This window comes from Drosophila serrata, unplaced genomic scaffold, assembly GCF_035046125.1.
Source record: "Drosophila serrata isolate PLE 108 unplaced genomic scaffold, ASM3504612v1 contig_382, whole genome shotgun sequence".
Lineage (NCBI taxonomy): Eukaryota > Metazoa > Arthropoda > Insecta > Diptera > Drosophilidae > Drosophila > Drosophila serrata.
Window position 1 is genome coordinate 690,041 of NW_028257280.1, and position 15,604 is coordinate 705,644.

The 15,604-nt window shown below is 38.2% G+C and overlaps 3 protein-coding genes across 8 annotated transcripts; 2 read left to right on the forward strand and 1 right to left on the reverse strand.

Annotated features, from left to right (window-relative positions):
* Positions 1–733: 733 nt before the first annotated feature.
* LOC110186827 (leucine-rich melanocyte differentiation-associated protein) lies at positions 734–1,961 on the forward strand. The gene is made up of 4 exons (XM_020956115.2): positions 734–1,064; positions 1,129–1,365; positions 1,471–1,619; positions 1,677–1,961. Exons 1-4 carry the CDS (start codon positions 1,035–1,037, stop codon positions 1,807–1,809), a joined length of 549 nt encoding a protein of 182 aa, XP_020811774.1. The 5' UTR covers positions 734–1,034; the 3' UTR covers positions 1,810–1,961.
* Positions 1,962–1,976: 15 nt separating this feature from the next.
* On the forward strand, positions 1,977–6,680 carry LOC110186575 (aldehyde dehydrogenase family 1 member B1, mitochondrial). Of its 2 annotated transcripts, none has more exons than XM_020955786.2 (6): positions 1,977–2,888; positions 4,472–4,576; positions 4,909–5,009; positions 5,061–5,632; positions 5,687–6,036; positions 6,098–6,680. In XM_020955786.2, exons 1-6 carry the CDS (start codon positions 2,853–2,855, stop codon positions 6,389–6,391), a joined length of 1,458 nt encoding a protein of 485 aa, XP_020811445.2. In that variant the 5' UTR covers positions 1,977–2,852; the 3' UTR covers positions 6,392–6,680. The 2 variants fall into 2 exon arrangements, with proteins under 2 accessions (XP_020811445.2, XP_020811446.2); XM_020955787.2 differs by lacking the exon at positions 1,977–2,888 and adding an exon at positions 4,207–4,400.
* Positions 6,432–14,132, reverse strand: LOC110186576 (uncharacterized). Of its 5 annotated transcripts, none has more exons than XM_086840066.1 (6): positions 11,439–11,568; positions 10,647–10,878; positions 7,976–8,236; positions 7,737–7,913; positions 7,535–7,676; positions 6,432–7,471 (listed from the first exon to the last, which is right to left on the reverse strand). In XM_086840066.1, the coding sequence occupies exons 2-6, from the start codon at positions 10,708–10,710 to the stop codon at positions 6,925–6,927; spliced, it is 1,191 nt and encodes a 396-aa protein (XP_086696192.1). In that variant the 5' UTR covers positions 10,711–10,878; positions 11,439–11,568; the 3' UTR covers positions 6,432–6,924. The 5 variants fall into 5 exon arrangements, with proteins under 5 accessions (XP_086696192.1, XP_020811448.2, XP_086696191.1 ...); XM_020955789.2 differs by having other exon boundaries at positions 11,380–11,568; XM_086840065.1 differs by having other exon boundaries at positions 11,313–11,568.
* Positions 14,133–15,604: the final 1,472 nt, after the last annotated feature.

Consider the following 15,604-nt stretch of genomic DNA (forward strand, 5'->3'; position numbering starts at 1 on the left):
AACAAATTCGCTTGTCAGGCCGCTGCCTTTGCTCTTCGGCGGGGGCCGTCATCTGTGTTTGCCCCGGCTGGCAATTAAAAATGTATTTACCAGCGAGCGCACTCGGCCATTGTGGGGCACTTATCGCACGACACTTGACCAGTTCCCATTCCCATTCCGCTTTTTTTTTTCTTTTCGTATTTGAGGGCCTAAAGCCAGTCGAAGGACTCGCTCGTCCGCTAAATGGCCGTAACTAAGTTGCGAATCGTGTTTTTAAGCCCACTTGTCGTATACTTGATGCGCGATCATAGTCGCCCGCTGGCGCCATCTACATGTCAGGCCGATCGACGTCTTATCACTCTTCTTCTTCTTCTTCTGCCTTGAGCAAGTTTAGTCTTTGAAAGAAAATCACCCAACGGAAAATAAAATAAATAAAACGTAAAAAGAGCTTGGGAGAAGCCAAACAAATAATAAAGACAAACAAAAAGCACATGGAGTATAGGTGAGATAAGTAGGGATTAGGGTTCATATTAGGCTATACCTCTTAGTTTAGAAGATGTATTATCTTTAATTAAAAACTATGCTTATTAATATTATAACAACATAGTAATTATTGCAATTATATTCACTTGCATTATAATTTTATACATAGCATATAGAAATATCTATTTAATATATGTTACCTAGAATACATTAATTGTATATCTAATAATATTCCCCTTTTTTATTCATTTCATTGCCATTGTTTTAAAAGATATAAACAACAAATAAAACGTAATAAATTAAAGCTTAAAACGTGACAGTAAACACACAAAGATTTAAAATATAAATTTGTGTAATCTCTGTAAAATAAATATACCCTTGCTACCGCTTCATACAGGGTACATAAAAAAATAAAAGAGATAACGTTGAGACAAAAGCATTCGGCGGCTATCGACTGCAGCAAAGGCTGGCACAAACACTTACTTTTAGTAGCTCCCGCGAAGATTGTCGGAGAGGTACAACCTATATCCCATATCCGAAGGCAGGCTGAGTTTACGGAAAACCCCTGAGCAATGCGAACGCCAGGTGACAGTGATAATCAGGTAGGGCACAAATATGACTTATCTACGCGAGATTGGAAATAGCACAAGCTATCTTTTATTTTAGCTAATTTTAGTGCAACAGAATCTACGAACTCTGCCGGAGGAGTTGGTCAAGAGCCATGCTGACCATGTGGAGCAGCTGGACTTGAGTTGCAACAGCCTAAAGGATCTGTCCTGGCTGCCGGAGTTCGAGCAGCTGCATCACTTGGTCCTGGACAGCAATCGTATGCACGAGGCCCACTTAAGAACCCTGACACAACCAATGCCACAAGTGGAGGTCCTGATGCTGAACAAGAATGAGGTGGGAATATAATAATAAATAAAGTATTATATACTTTAACACATTTCCAAGCTCTCTTCTTCCGAATTTCAATTCCTTATCACATTTTCTTATTCGTGCTTCCAGTTCAGTGACCTGCACACGACCATGCGCCTGATCCGGAGGCTCTTTCCCAATCTGCAGTATCTGAGCCTCCACGGGAACCCGATCTGTCCCGATGGCCTGGAGCTGCAGCCCTTCTCCGGTTACCTGCGCTACGACTACGAGTACTACAGGTGCGTCTTCGGGTGATTGCCTGCCGAATCTATAATTAGTTTTGTGTTTGCTTGCAGTAATTACATTGCACAGTCGCTGAGCAAACTGAAGTTTCTGGATCATGGGCTGGTTCAACGCACCTACCGATACGAGAGTTTCCCGCTCAAAAGCTATAATGGGAGGCAACTTGTTAAAACAACGAGTTTTTAAGGCTGTCGAAGGATAAAGTCCATTTGTTATTTTAAATTTCTACTTTGAAAAAATTGTTAAAATAATTGTTATTTTTACCACGTTGTTAAGTTAAGTAAATAATAATTAAACAAGACCAAATAACCGGAGGAACATGTTAAGAAAGGAACAAATATATATTGTTTTTTTTGCAAAGTTTTGAAATTTTAAATATTAAAATACTTTGTATTTATTCAAAAACTTATTCAGTTATACTGTCATTAAAATTGCCATAAAATTGTATTAAAGTTTTGTAATATTGTCTGCTATGTTCGTAGATATTTAATCAACAATTTATAATAATTATTTTAATACATTTAGTTTAATAAATCTGCACCCTGTAAAGATACTAATAATCCCCTAACCAAAACACCATCAGTATAAGAGTCAAGCGTACATAGCCAAGACAACAACCGCACACAAAAGCTTAATTTGGCAAACATACGAAGCAGAACACAAAACGAATTTAATGATAAAGCCAACGAATAAAAGAGAACAAATATTATTTTAAAAAAGAAGCACTATGCACTGTTTACTGCGGTACAAAAATTATGAGAATTTGTACATCAAAGACACAAATCCAAAAAAAGATTCGAAAGCAAAAATTAGAACTTTAAACAATGTATCATATACTATTTAAAAGGTCAAATTAAATATCAAAAGTATTTTTTAATAATTTTGATGTACTGAAAATTTCCTAATAATTAATTTATTTAATTAATTTAGGAAAATCGAGCGATTAAAAATTAAATGTTTTTAAAATCCCCAATATCAATCGTACTTATTAATCAATAGACCGACCTCTACAGACTGCAGGGTGCCCATAAACACACACATTTATTTGTGAGACAGCCGGCCGGCGAAAAAGCTGCGATAATTTTGCAAAAACAAAACACATATAGCCAGTTATCGGTGGCTATATAAGCAGCATCTGGCAGCATTTGCAGTTTCAGTTTCTCAGCGACTCCCAGTCGGTCCTCCAGTTCTTGATTAAATTATATTCATATATAAAGCCAGAGATAAACATGGCCGATCCCAACGCCAAGCCCAAGTACACAAAAGTAAGTTTATCTTGTTGTCAATTGCACTTAAAGTTCTACAAGGTACTTATAAAGAGCAATACATATGTAGATAATAATAAATTCAAGTGACATATATAATGTACGTTAACATAAAATAAAAAAGGTTTGACGGTTAAAAATATTATTTATTTGTTTAAGGCCTATCAATAGTGTTTTCAATGATTTAATGTATATTTTTTGTTGTGTATTAAACTCGTTTGTGTCGCAATTTACAAATATTTTCAATTGGTTTCGCTCTTTTCTTGGCTCAGTCGCCTTCGCCTTTCCCACACACACACTAATTCAATTATTTATTCAAAAAAACAACAACAAAAAATAAACACAGCTATTTAGTTGTTGATTCTTAAGAAACAGGGTGTTCGTTATCAGCCAAAGTTTGACGCGAAGTAAACACACAGATTCGCCCCACGTAAAGCCATAATAATTATGAGGTCGGTCTTCTAAGTTGATAAGGTAAAAACTGGCATAGGGGTCCAGATAGAGAAGAGACTTTGAGACCTTCATATAGAGACTATATAGTTCAATAAGCTTTTAATTGCGAAATTGTAGGGGAAAGAGAAAAATAAATCTCAAGAGATAAAAGAGTCTGCTTAGTAGGATTTATTATTAGTTTACTTCCAATAAACTTATTATAAAAACAAAAAAGAAAGCTAACATAGAGAACTTTAAGTGTGTATATCCTGTCGGTTATGTGTGTTCAAGGTATATTAAATCGATATTTTTAAATGTCACTTTTTTTGCCAAAATCAAAGTTTTTCAAATATCATAACTAAGCCAAAAATACACTAATTTCAATTCGGAAAGTTGTTCTGTGCTAGTTTTTAAAGGGTTAACAAATCTGCATATTTAGTTTTACAATTTGAAGACATTCAATTTTTTTCAAATTTCGACAATTTGAAACTTTAAAATTTAGTCATAAAATTTCGAAAAAAAATTCGAAAAAAAAGGTCTCCCAAAACAAGGCTAGATCGATTCGGCTGTTCATTCTGATCAAAAATATATATGAAACATAGGGTCGGAAATGACTCCTTCACTGCATTGCAAGCTTTTGACTGATATTATAATACCCCGCGAGGGTATAAAAATATAAAATAGTATAAGTAATTAATTAACCAATTAAGTTAATCCGTTAAGGTTAATCCGTTGTCTACACTTGACAAACTACTTAATCTTTGAGGTTGTTAAAAAACCCCCCACATTTATGACCCTTTATCGCTCAATGACCCATTACGATTCCGAATGACTTTACTTATTTGTCAAAAGTTTCGAGTTGTTCACAAACTCGACAATTTTAAAACTCGTGCCTAGAATTTAAAACTACATTGTTTGCCTTGTCGCGTGTAGCCAACAAATTGAAATGGACAACACAAACAAACTGGGCTAATAATAATGCTTAAATTACACAAATTACTTATTGAAGTTGGGGTAGCCAGATGGCTCTTGATGAGATGTGATCATAGCTATGCGAATTGTAGGCCCCATTATTATCAGGTCTGGAGGATGTGCTGGGTTCTCACTTGGAAGATACGTAATCATGGTTTCTACTTTCTTTAATTTGGCAGCTCTTCATCAACAATGAGTTCGTTGATTCCGTTTCGGGCAAGACCTTTGCCACCTTCAATCCGGCCACGTCCAAGGAGATTATTAAGGTCTCCGAGGGAGATAAGGTGAGTAGAATGATCCAAGCCAAAGGTGGGATCTTTGTACCTTTATAATTGGGAAAGAAAATATGTATTAATGGATTTTGAAAATAAGTGCAAAGAGTATATATGAATTAATATTTAAATAAATAGAAATGCATTGATTTAAATTAATTACAATTTAAATAAAGTTCTGGGATCTATAACAGTGCTTCGTGGATTATTTCTGAATTTCGATGATGATTCTTCAGTTACAAAATTACTTGAGATTCATCTTTATTTTCTTGTTAATAAAAAAGCCTAACATTATTATAATTTCATACTATAAACTTGATATAACTTTTCAATACTATTCCCAGGCCGATGTCGATCTGGCTGTGATTGCGGCCAAGAAGGCTTTCCATCGGAATTCGGAGTGGCGCAAGCTGAGTCCTCTCCAGCGCACTGCCCTGATGAACAAGTAGGCCTATTCCTTTAATAATACCGTCCTTCCTCATACTATCCTCGGCAGACTCTGCGAACTGATGGCTCGGGACAAGGACTTCCTGGCCAGCCTGGAGACCCAGGACAATGGCAAACCCTACGCCGAAGCCCTCTTTGATGTGACCTACTCCATGCTGACGCTGCAGTACTATGCCGGCTGGACCGACAAGTTCTTCGGCGACACCATTCCCGCTGGTGGCTTCACCTCCATGACGCGCAAGGAACCCGTGGGCGTGGTGGGTCAGATCATTCCCTGGAACTATCCCCTGCTCATGCTGGCCTGGAAGTGGGGACCCGCTTTGGCCACTGGCTGCACCATCATCATGAAGCCGGCAGAGCAGACGCCCCTCACGGCCCTCCATATGGCTGCACTGGCCAAGGAGGCGGGATTCCCGGCGGGTGTGATCAATGTGATCAATGGCTTTGGACCTACGGCGGGAGCTGCCATCAGTGAGCATCCCGATATTGCCAAGGTGGCCTTCACTGGGTCTGTGGACATCGGCAGGATCGTCATGGCGGCGTCGGCCAAGACCAACTTGAAGAGGGTGTCTCTGGAGCTGGGTGGCAAGAGTCCTGTGGTGGTCTTCGATGATGCGGATAGTTAGTAGAATCAACCTTTTCGTTGACTTGAAACTCACGATTTTCTTCCTCCAGTTGACTTCGCCGTGGACACCACCCACGAGGCTCTGTTCTCGAATCACGGCCAAAGCTGCTGTGCCGGCAGCCGTACCTACGTCCACGAGAAGATCTACGACCAGTTCGTGGCCAAGGCCGCCGCCAAGGCCAAGGAGCGCAAGGTGGGCAATCCCTTCGAGGCCAACGTGCAGCAGGGTCCCCAGATCGACGAGGAGATGCTCACCAAGGTCCTCGGCTACATCGAGAGTGGCCAGAAGGAGGGTGCCAAGCTGCAGGCCGGCGGCAAGAGGATCGGCAACGTGGGCTTCTTCGTCGAGCCCACTGTCTTCTCGGATGTGAAGGACGATATGCGTATTGCCCAGGAGGAGGTGAGTTCGCCAGCTATTTATAAGTTATTATTTGATATTATATGAATATATCCTCTTGCAGATCTTTGGCCCTGTTCAGTCCATCTTCAAGTTCAGCTCTCTGGAGGAGATGATCGATCGGGCCAACAATGTGCAATATGGCCTGGCAGCCGGAGTTATAACCAACGATATCAACAAGGCCATGAAGTTCGCCAACAGCGTGGATGCCGGCTCCGTGTGGATCAACTGCTACGACGCCGTGCTGCCCTCCACGCCCTTTGGTGGATACAAGCACTCTGGCATTGGCCGGGAGCTGGGCAAGGACGGGCTGGACAATTACCTGGAGACCAAGACCATCACCATGAAGCTGCTTTAAGATGGGAGATCAAAGATTGAAGATGTAGATCGAAGATTGATTTGTTTTGTATACACGACACTGTACTTTATTCGCACTGTTTTTTGGTTTTCGTCAATTGTTAGACTATTGCATTTTTTTTAAATATAAAACTCTTGGATTTAAGTTACAAGAGGTTATAGTCGAGGTAACGACTGGGGAATATGCCACTGGCTTGAGTCAGGTGGGTTTGATTGCTTTGATTAGGATATAAGTGTAGTAGGGTCAAATGCCTCTAAAAATACATTTTTATACTCGGACCACAATATAATCTTCCCTCTTTTCTTAAATAAACTACACAGCAAGTGACATTTATATCGAATTAAATTAGTTTTCGAGGCACCAGTTCGCTAAGCTAAGACAGTGGAAAATATCAATTAAATATCGATTCATTATACACTAAAACTTATGCTAAACTCCGAGTTAGTTGAAATAGTATTCCTTAGGCCTTTTCTAAACTAACTAGCACTTGGTATAAAAATAAACCTGAGATTGCACACACTTCACCCTAGAACTTAGGCCAAATTCGTTGGCGGAACCTGGGACTGACTCTGCACTTCCAGGAGAGGCACCGCCAGATCGCTGATGTGCGACCTGGCACTCTGATAGTCATCCTCGGACCTCGGGCGCACTTGCCTCTGGGGACTGCTCTGCTGGATGACCTCCGTGTAAACCGGTTGGATGGGCACTTCGATCTCCCCGTTCTTGCGCTGATCAAACATATCATCAATGTCCACCAGCTGGAAGTCCACGGCGAAAATGAAGCGCAGCACCATGACCAGCAGGGCCACAATCCACAGCACCATGCCGATCACATAGCTGGACCTGAATAGGTCCAGGTAGGTATCATGGGACACCTTGTGATCGTGGACAATAGGTCGTAGCAGGGCTATGGCATCGCCGCAACTGATGGCCGTCGGGTTGGTGAGATTCTCCCTCAGCTGGCCACATAATCGCTTGAGATGTCCATTGGTCAGGATTGTATAGATCACGCTGCCCAGACTCATCACCGAGAAGATGACGATGGAGGGCACCACAATGCGCCAGGGTTTAGGCAGAACTCTGCAGGGATATAGATTAATTGGATTAAATATTAATTAATCAATTATTTATATGAATACTGACGAGCTCTTTTTACTGCCCGTCTGAAAGATCAGACACATGGCTGTCCAGATAATGGCCACGATCTCGGATATGGGAGGAAATGCATACACAAACTGGGCTCCAATGCTGCGACTCCAAAATGTGGCATGGTCATCCAGGGACACTAAGGAAAAATAATGCTTATAGAATTATACACATTATTTAAGCAAGAAAAGTCACTTACTGGTGCCCAAGAACTGACGATCTGCTTCGGCATTGAACACAATCTTTGGCGTTGGAGCCTTCGTGGTGGTGGTGGTCACCCTTACCACATCTTGTTCGGCTATCAGCCGCTCCAACGTGGGTCGATTCTTGCTCGACTCGTAGATGTGCGGAATCTTGAAAGTTGGCTTGGTGGTTTCTAAAACGTATATTCTATATTATTTATCATTATGTATAGATATATCCATAGACTCCTCTTACGGCTCTCGCTCTGCAGCGATTCGGGAGTGACATCCTGCTCCTGGACGGAGTACTTTTGGCCATAGCCACGTTGTGTGACAGCCATAAAGTCCCGGTGAAGAATCTGCCTGCTGTGCTCATCCATCTGGTCAAAGTTGCGCTCCCTGAAGATGAGTTTGGCACTGACTATTCCCTCGTACAGGTCACCCGATATCATGTGCAGGGATACACTCCAAATAATGGAGAATATGGCAATGAAGACCATCAAGCACATGACAGTGTCTGAAGTAAAAGAGAAAGTTTAATAACATTTTTCATTAGAATGAAATAATAACCTCTAATGCCGCATTATTATTAAACGGACCATCGAATAATATGAATTTAAAATTAATGGCACATGGCTATATATGGGACAATCAACTATTTTATGGATCTGCATTGAGCCGCAGATCAAGTATACGCACTGTGGCGAACAATGGATAATGGATTACGCCATTACGACGACGACTTCAACGAATCTATTGCTAGAAGGTTAGGCAGTCGATAATTTATGGCTTTCTAGTTATATTATGTTATGTCTGAATTTGTTTGTTTTGTGTAAGAATCGGGTCTCGCCTCGCATTTAATGCCTTTGTGTGAGCTTATACACAGATATCTATATACAGTATGATATCATGCCAAATGTTGTGGAGCGCGGCTAACGAGTCTCCACGGAACATTTTCAGATGACGTCGATACCGGCTGACTGCCTCCCAATAAAATCCATTTCAATTGATGCAAATATTATTTCTCTGGTATTCAACGAGAAAATGCGGGAAAACAAACCCCTGGCAGAGTCAACAAACAGATTTGTGTCGGAAAATATATGAGTTTGCTCTGTACGCTTAATAAAAGTCGAAGGAAAAGCTTTGTCAAACGGCGGAAAATGTTATATTACCATGCCCATTTTATGGCTGAATTTTACAAAGTTGGCATATTCTCTCTATAGAGTATACAGATCCACTGGGGGAATAGATCAGGGGCCGTGCCACCACAAATGTCATGCCCCAAGTGCTTTGAACGCATTAAGCGGAATGCTTTTCAGCTTTCTGACTTTTCTCTTATTCAGCACATAAAATATGTGCACACATATTCTGATGTTTATATGTATCTGAAGCGCTTTACTACGCGTTCCGCGTTGCATGATCCATCGCCCCTGAGTGCCATCATGGTATGACATCATTCTCACGGATCCCCCTTCAAACCCAAAGCTCTGGAAACAAAACAAAAAAACATTCAACAGCGACGTTATTCAGCAGAGAGTTAACAACAATCGTTAGCTCATTTTTTTATTTTGGTTTAGGGAACCGCTTTTGGGCAACTTTTCACAGCTGAATAAGGCTCAAAAGAGGCCAAGTCTCATTGGCAAAAACTATTAATAAATATTACTAATTGGTTTCGGAAGAGAGAGAAAGATGTAATCTGCCATACAAGAGGTGGCAATAAAAACTTGTAAACCTTTTGATTTATAACTTTTCCTAGACACCTATTGGATTTTACTTCAATAGTTTTCCCTGAAAATTCCCCTTCAGGAAGTTTACATTCAACAGCACTCAATGTCTAGTTAACAATTTCCCTTTTGCAAAATTGAACACTTAAGTGCTTGTTTACAATCTGTGATGGCTCCCGGAAGCTCTCAGCCACCGAGTTAATTTTGTGAATGCCATTTAAAGGAACCACATGGCGTATACGTATTATGGTGTGCGCCCACTCAAACAAACATTTCTCCACTTATCTTTCAGCTAAAATAAAACTGCAACCGACTGGATAATATTTATTAAGCCCCAGAGGAAGCAGAGAGATCGGTAGACCCGGGAACCAAGTGTTAAAATGTTTATAAACAAACGTAAATCGAAGTTTATAAGTAATTAGCACATTGGCCCAAAGGCTTTAGGTCCAGTTAGCACCTTTAATGAGATGTGATTGACGCTATAAAAATAAATCTAAATTTGGCACATTCAACTGGAAACTAAAACTTGGTACTGAGACCTGTCTTTTAGCTAGAAATAAATTGTAAAGACTTACAGGATGCTTATTAATTATTGCAGTGTATTTATGGTTTGTTTCCAGCATTGCTCGTGGAGTGATTAGTACATAAATACCGACAGTTTATTGTTAAATGTAAATAATAAATATCTCAAGAATTTCTTAGTATACATTAAAAACAGATTTTAGAAAGTACTGTCCCTATATACATACTTGAGACTATAGTTTTGGAAATAATATTTTAAAAGATAGACATCTGTCGCACTGTCTACAAATATCGAAAGATTCATTGAGTGGGCGAGTTTACAAATTTTTAAAAACATTCGAATGTATGATGCTTAGTCCATTTATCGATGGCAGAAGACGCGCCCCCTCCGAGATCACCAGCCGTGACTGATGGACAAAACTCGTGAAAAGCCTTTAATTGACTCGAACATTTCGGCTGTCATTGAGTGAGAATAGTTCACCTCAAAAAGTAAAACAATTGGTGCTGTCATACTGTGGTTCATTCCGAACCGAATGGAAGTTCTATTGAAAAACTTGTTCGTTAGTTTCACCTTCTTGCGCCAACTCGAGGGTCATTTTAAAAATATAACCAAGGGCCTTAGTAAAATGTATAAATAAAAAGTTAGATACATATTTAGAGAGAGACTGTAAGTCAACATACTGTTCAGATTACGTATATCGCTGGTGGTTAGCTTTCCCTGTTTGTATTTTTTTATCAGCTCCATTTCATGTTTTTTAGTATTCCAAATTTCGCAGACTATGTTTATCACACAGTTTCCTTTTATTTTGTACTTTTTATGAGAGGTTTAACACATTAGGCACAGTAATTGATTTCGTATTTCACATTTGCATAGTTTATGTGAATTTTTATGTAGATATTTCACGTAGCCAAACTGTGGGAGCACAGAAAATTTATTAGCAAAACAATAAACAGAATTTTAATCATAAATAAAGCTGAATTTTCAATGGGTCAAAACTCAATGAAGCGGGGAAAACTTTCGTCCGATTTTGTTGGTTGTTTTTTTTCGCCTCGATTGTGCCCAGTTGACCGATCGGAATAATTAAGATTAATTGATTTAAAATTACCAGCGGGTGGGGTGTGTGTGTGTGCTGGGAAGAAAGACAAATGAATTTCCAACACTTTGGCTATCAGTTTACAATTTGGCACACAGAACCCAGGCACAGTTTGTGTTTTAAATTTCAATTCCTATTTCCAGGCCACATTACGTATCCGTAATATTAGAATTAACACCTTTATGCGCTAGAGTCTCTATTCTAATTAACCCCTTCAGCTTGTTTGTGTGAATTTTCGGTTGGGAAAACTGACATCCGTCCAGGTAGCGAGTTCAAGGTCGTCTTTGGGCATACGAGTTTCGTTTAGTTTTCGAACATACTTTGGCCCATCTACACTGATTGGTATTCAAATTTGGATATGGTTTTGCATAAAACGCACATCGACCAGCGGGTTAATTGCCGAATAGGTACCGCGACCACGCGACACTCGGGCACGCATCCAAGAGATACAAAATCCGATGGATTTCCGAACGGCGACGTCCGACATTCGTGGCTGTTGTTCAGACACTGAGGCGACCAGGCCATAATTCTCCAGCCGAGAATCGGAGCGCACTCTTTACTCTTTTTTATCCGTCTTCATTTTATTTACTCTCTCTCTCTCTCTCTCTCTTTTCGGTTTTGTTTTGATTTCGAACATTTGCAACTGGTTGCTGCTCAGGTTTTGGTTTTCTTTTTGTTTTGATTTCGACTTGTTTTTTGTTTTGTTTCTTGAAAGGGGGAGGGGCTCTTGGTATGGCATGTGTGGGATGAGAATGATTGTTTTTTTTTATTTATTTATTATTGTTAGGTTCGCCTATTTCGCAGCTATTTTTTGGTCCTACAAATAATTATGTCACGCAGTTATCATGGAATTTTAATATGGGAAATTGATTTTGAAAGCCATAAACAAGTTGTAGAGAATTTTGGATTCATTTTATGCGTCTAAACCATCATTTGGGATAATAAAAATTACATTAAAGATTACAAAAAATAGATTTAGTAAATGATCCTGAAAAATATTTGATTTCTCAACCACTACTTGTTCTCTAATTAACTTTATAAATAATCACATTCTTTTGTTTATTTTTACGCTTATAAAAAAACATACCATATACATAGTCGATTATTGTGCATCCTCGATTAGAGGCAAAAGCATCAATTCCCAAAAGAAATTCAATTTCTATTTTCATTCGCATTGTTTCGACTCTCGACATTTGGCTTTTTTGGGGGCAGTTGCCACGGCCGCAATTATCGGCGATGACCTTGGGGAGAACACGCCGCCTTTCCCTTTCAAGGTGAACTTAATTAGTGGCCAGAAGAAGCCTTCGAAGGACCTTAAATCGCGTGCCTGGCAGGCATCTGGCTTTATTTAGGTTTCCTTAACTAAACGTGAAACTCAACGCCGTCTAACAACTTTTATCGCTTGGGAGCTATTGAGGACTCGGAGGAGTTATAGTCAGGTTAAATTTCAATAATTTCTCAAGGGGCCCATCTCTATAAGGGTTTTGGTTACGATACAAATGTCTATTATATATAATTTAAAAACCATATTGAACTCTAAGTTATACTTTATATAAAATAATCATCAAATGGATTAATATCATTACATATCCTCTGAGAAAGTAAAAACCTTTGTCCTTCAATCTCTATCAGCAAATAGTCCACGTTCTCCTAATATGTCCTATTAGTGTTGGCTAAAAAAAACCTAAACAATTACCGGACGAAAAAGGAATTTATTTTTAGAACCCGCATTGAAACCAATATTAACAATAATGGCTTTTAGCACTGGTCTTTTGTGGCACGCAATAAACAATTGCCCAGCCCTAGCGAACACAAACCATTTTCACATTTCCACATATTTCCACACATGTCATAATAAGGTTCCTCCACTCCACTGCCACTGCCACTGCTACCTATAGAAATACAGATAAACAAACAAATCTTGGCCATGTTTCCATGTTGAAATTGGCGATGACGTCGTCTTCCCCGCTTATGCAAATCGAGGGAAGATAATGCGACACTCATGAATTTATTACATGAATGTAAATATTTCTCCAGGAAAGAAAACAATAACAATTATATTCAGAAATATGATGATTAATCGATTATGGATTAGAACGAAAGATAAGAAATAAGTTTTTTGAACATGTTTTCCTTGACTGGGGGCTTAGGTAATAAATGTTTTTAAATATTAATATCATATTTATAGGAAGAAAATATTCTATTATAAATAGAACATACTCGTTTAAAATTTTTTAAAATACAACCCTATTTTGCTATAATTATTTAGGGTATTATTTGATTATCATTACAAGTTTAACTTACCATATAAAAAATACTTTCAAATATGTAATTATATATAGATATACTTTTAAGTTCTTTGAGAATTTGAACAATTAAATTGTAAATTTTATTGTGTTTTCTCAATCTCTATTTTGTTTTAAGTTAAGTTACAGAATTTTCTCTCACTTGATTTAATCTTCTCATTTTAATCTTTATTTATTTATCAGTAATATTTATTTAAACTCACGTTCACAGCGCACCACTTCGCTCCTAGCTTCCCGGGTTAGCATCTGCAGGCTGTCGCCAATCCGCCGTATCCGCTGCGCCGGCGGCGGTGACCGGCTCCCCATCTCTCTGATCTCCGCCAGCACTTGGCACCCGCATCTAATTACGGCTTTCAGTTTACATCAGGCAAACAATTAGCAAAATGGCTAAACAGAAACCCAGCACTTGAGTGCGCATTTTTGGAGGGTTTTCTTGAGTGCTGCCCAAGTTGGCCACGACGACTTGGCAACAAACCGGAGGTTGGCAAGAACGAACCGAAGGAAGAGGTCGGGCAGAGTCACCGGAGTCTAATGGAGGAACGTTCATGCGACACGACTGCTCGACGAGAACTAAATGCCATTAGGGGTATTTGCTCCGTTGCTGCTGCTGCTCCGCGCCGGGGAAAATTCAAATTCGATGGCGTCACTGGGTGTCAGTGGTGGTTACAACACCGCACACACTCGCAGGCCAAAGAGCATTCCTAGATCCCAGTTAGTGGTGGAAAAGGTGAGCCAGTAGATCCTATGCAAGGTATATATTACGGCACCTTAGAATATATTATTCAAATAATTAGATATTATTCAAATCTATTCAATGTTACACTTAAAAGATTAGTTACAGCCAGTTGTAAAACGTTTCAGTACCAGCAAATGCACTTGTTTTATCCGAACGTGAAAAATTAGTAGGAAAAAAAAATTTATAACAAACTAGAAAGGAAGCCAACTTTGGGAAACCCAAATTTTTATATCCTTGCACAGAAAAACCATCATAACTAAGGCAAAACAGGATTTATTTTAATTCTGAAAGATTTTCTATGTTCGTTATTATTAGGTTAATAAATTCGCATACTCTATAAAAGTTTGACTTTTTTCCTTTTCTACCTGCCTAGAAAGAGTCGCCTTTTGATGCTGCTCAAGAATTTATATATATGTATATTATAGGGCCGGAAATGATTCCTTCGTAAGTTATAAGCTTCTGAATAAGATTATAATACCATTATTTTAGTAGATATTTATCTATATTTTTATACGACAATTTTTCTAGAAATAATAGTTTAAAAAACTCATAACTACGTCAAAAAAGCATCAATTTCAATTCGGAAAGTTGTTCTGTGCTAGTTTTAATAGGTTTAAAAAATCTGCATAATGAGTTTTACAATTTTACAAAATTCAATTTTTGTCAAATTTTGAGAACTTGACAATATGAAATTTAGTCATAAAATTTTCGAAAATAAATTCGAAAAAAAAAATTCTCCCAAAACATGGCTAGATCGATTTGGCTATTGATGCTGATCAAGAATATATATGAAACATAGGGTCGGAAGTGACTCCTTCACTGCATTTAAAGCTTGTGACTGAAATTATAATACCATTGTTTAGCCGATATTTATAGATATTTTTATATGACAATTTTTATGATAAATCAAGATTTAAAAAACTCATAACAGCCAAAAATGGATCAATTTCAATTCGGTAAGCTGTTCTGTGCTTGTTTTTATAAGTTTAAAAAATCTGCATATTTGGTTTTACAATTTTACAAAATTAAATTTTTGTCAAATTTTGACATTTAAAATTATAAAGTTTAGTCATAAAATTTCGAAAATAAATTCGAAAAAAACAATTCTTCCAAAACATGGCTAGATCGATTCGGCTGTTCATGCTGATCAAGAATATATATGAAACATAGGGTCTGAAACGACTCCTTCACTATGTTGCAAGCTTCGGACTGAAATGATAATACCCTGCAAGGGTATACAAATAAATAAATAAAATGAAATAAGTAAATAAATCGTAATCCTTTCACAACTATTAGCGTAAAAACAATTTCTAATTCAATATTTTTTCTGAAATATAAGATATATTCAATCATGAAAATAAGAAAATATAAAAAGTTTGCAAATATAAATTGGTTATAAATATACTTAGTAGAAATTAAATGGTACATAAAAAACATTACATTACTATTTTGTATGCTATTTAGTTTTATTAAAATTTATTTTTACGCTGAAAGATTAATACT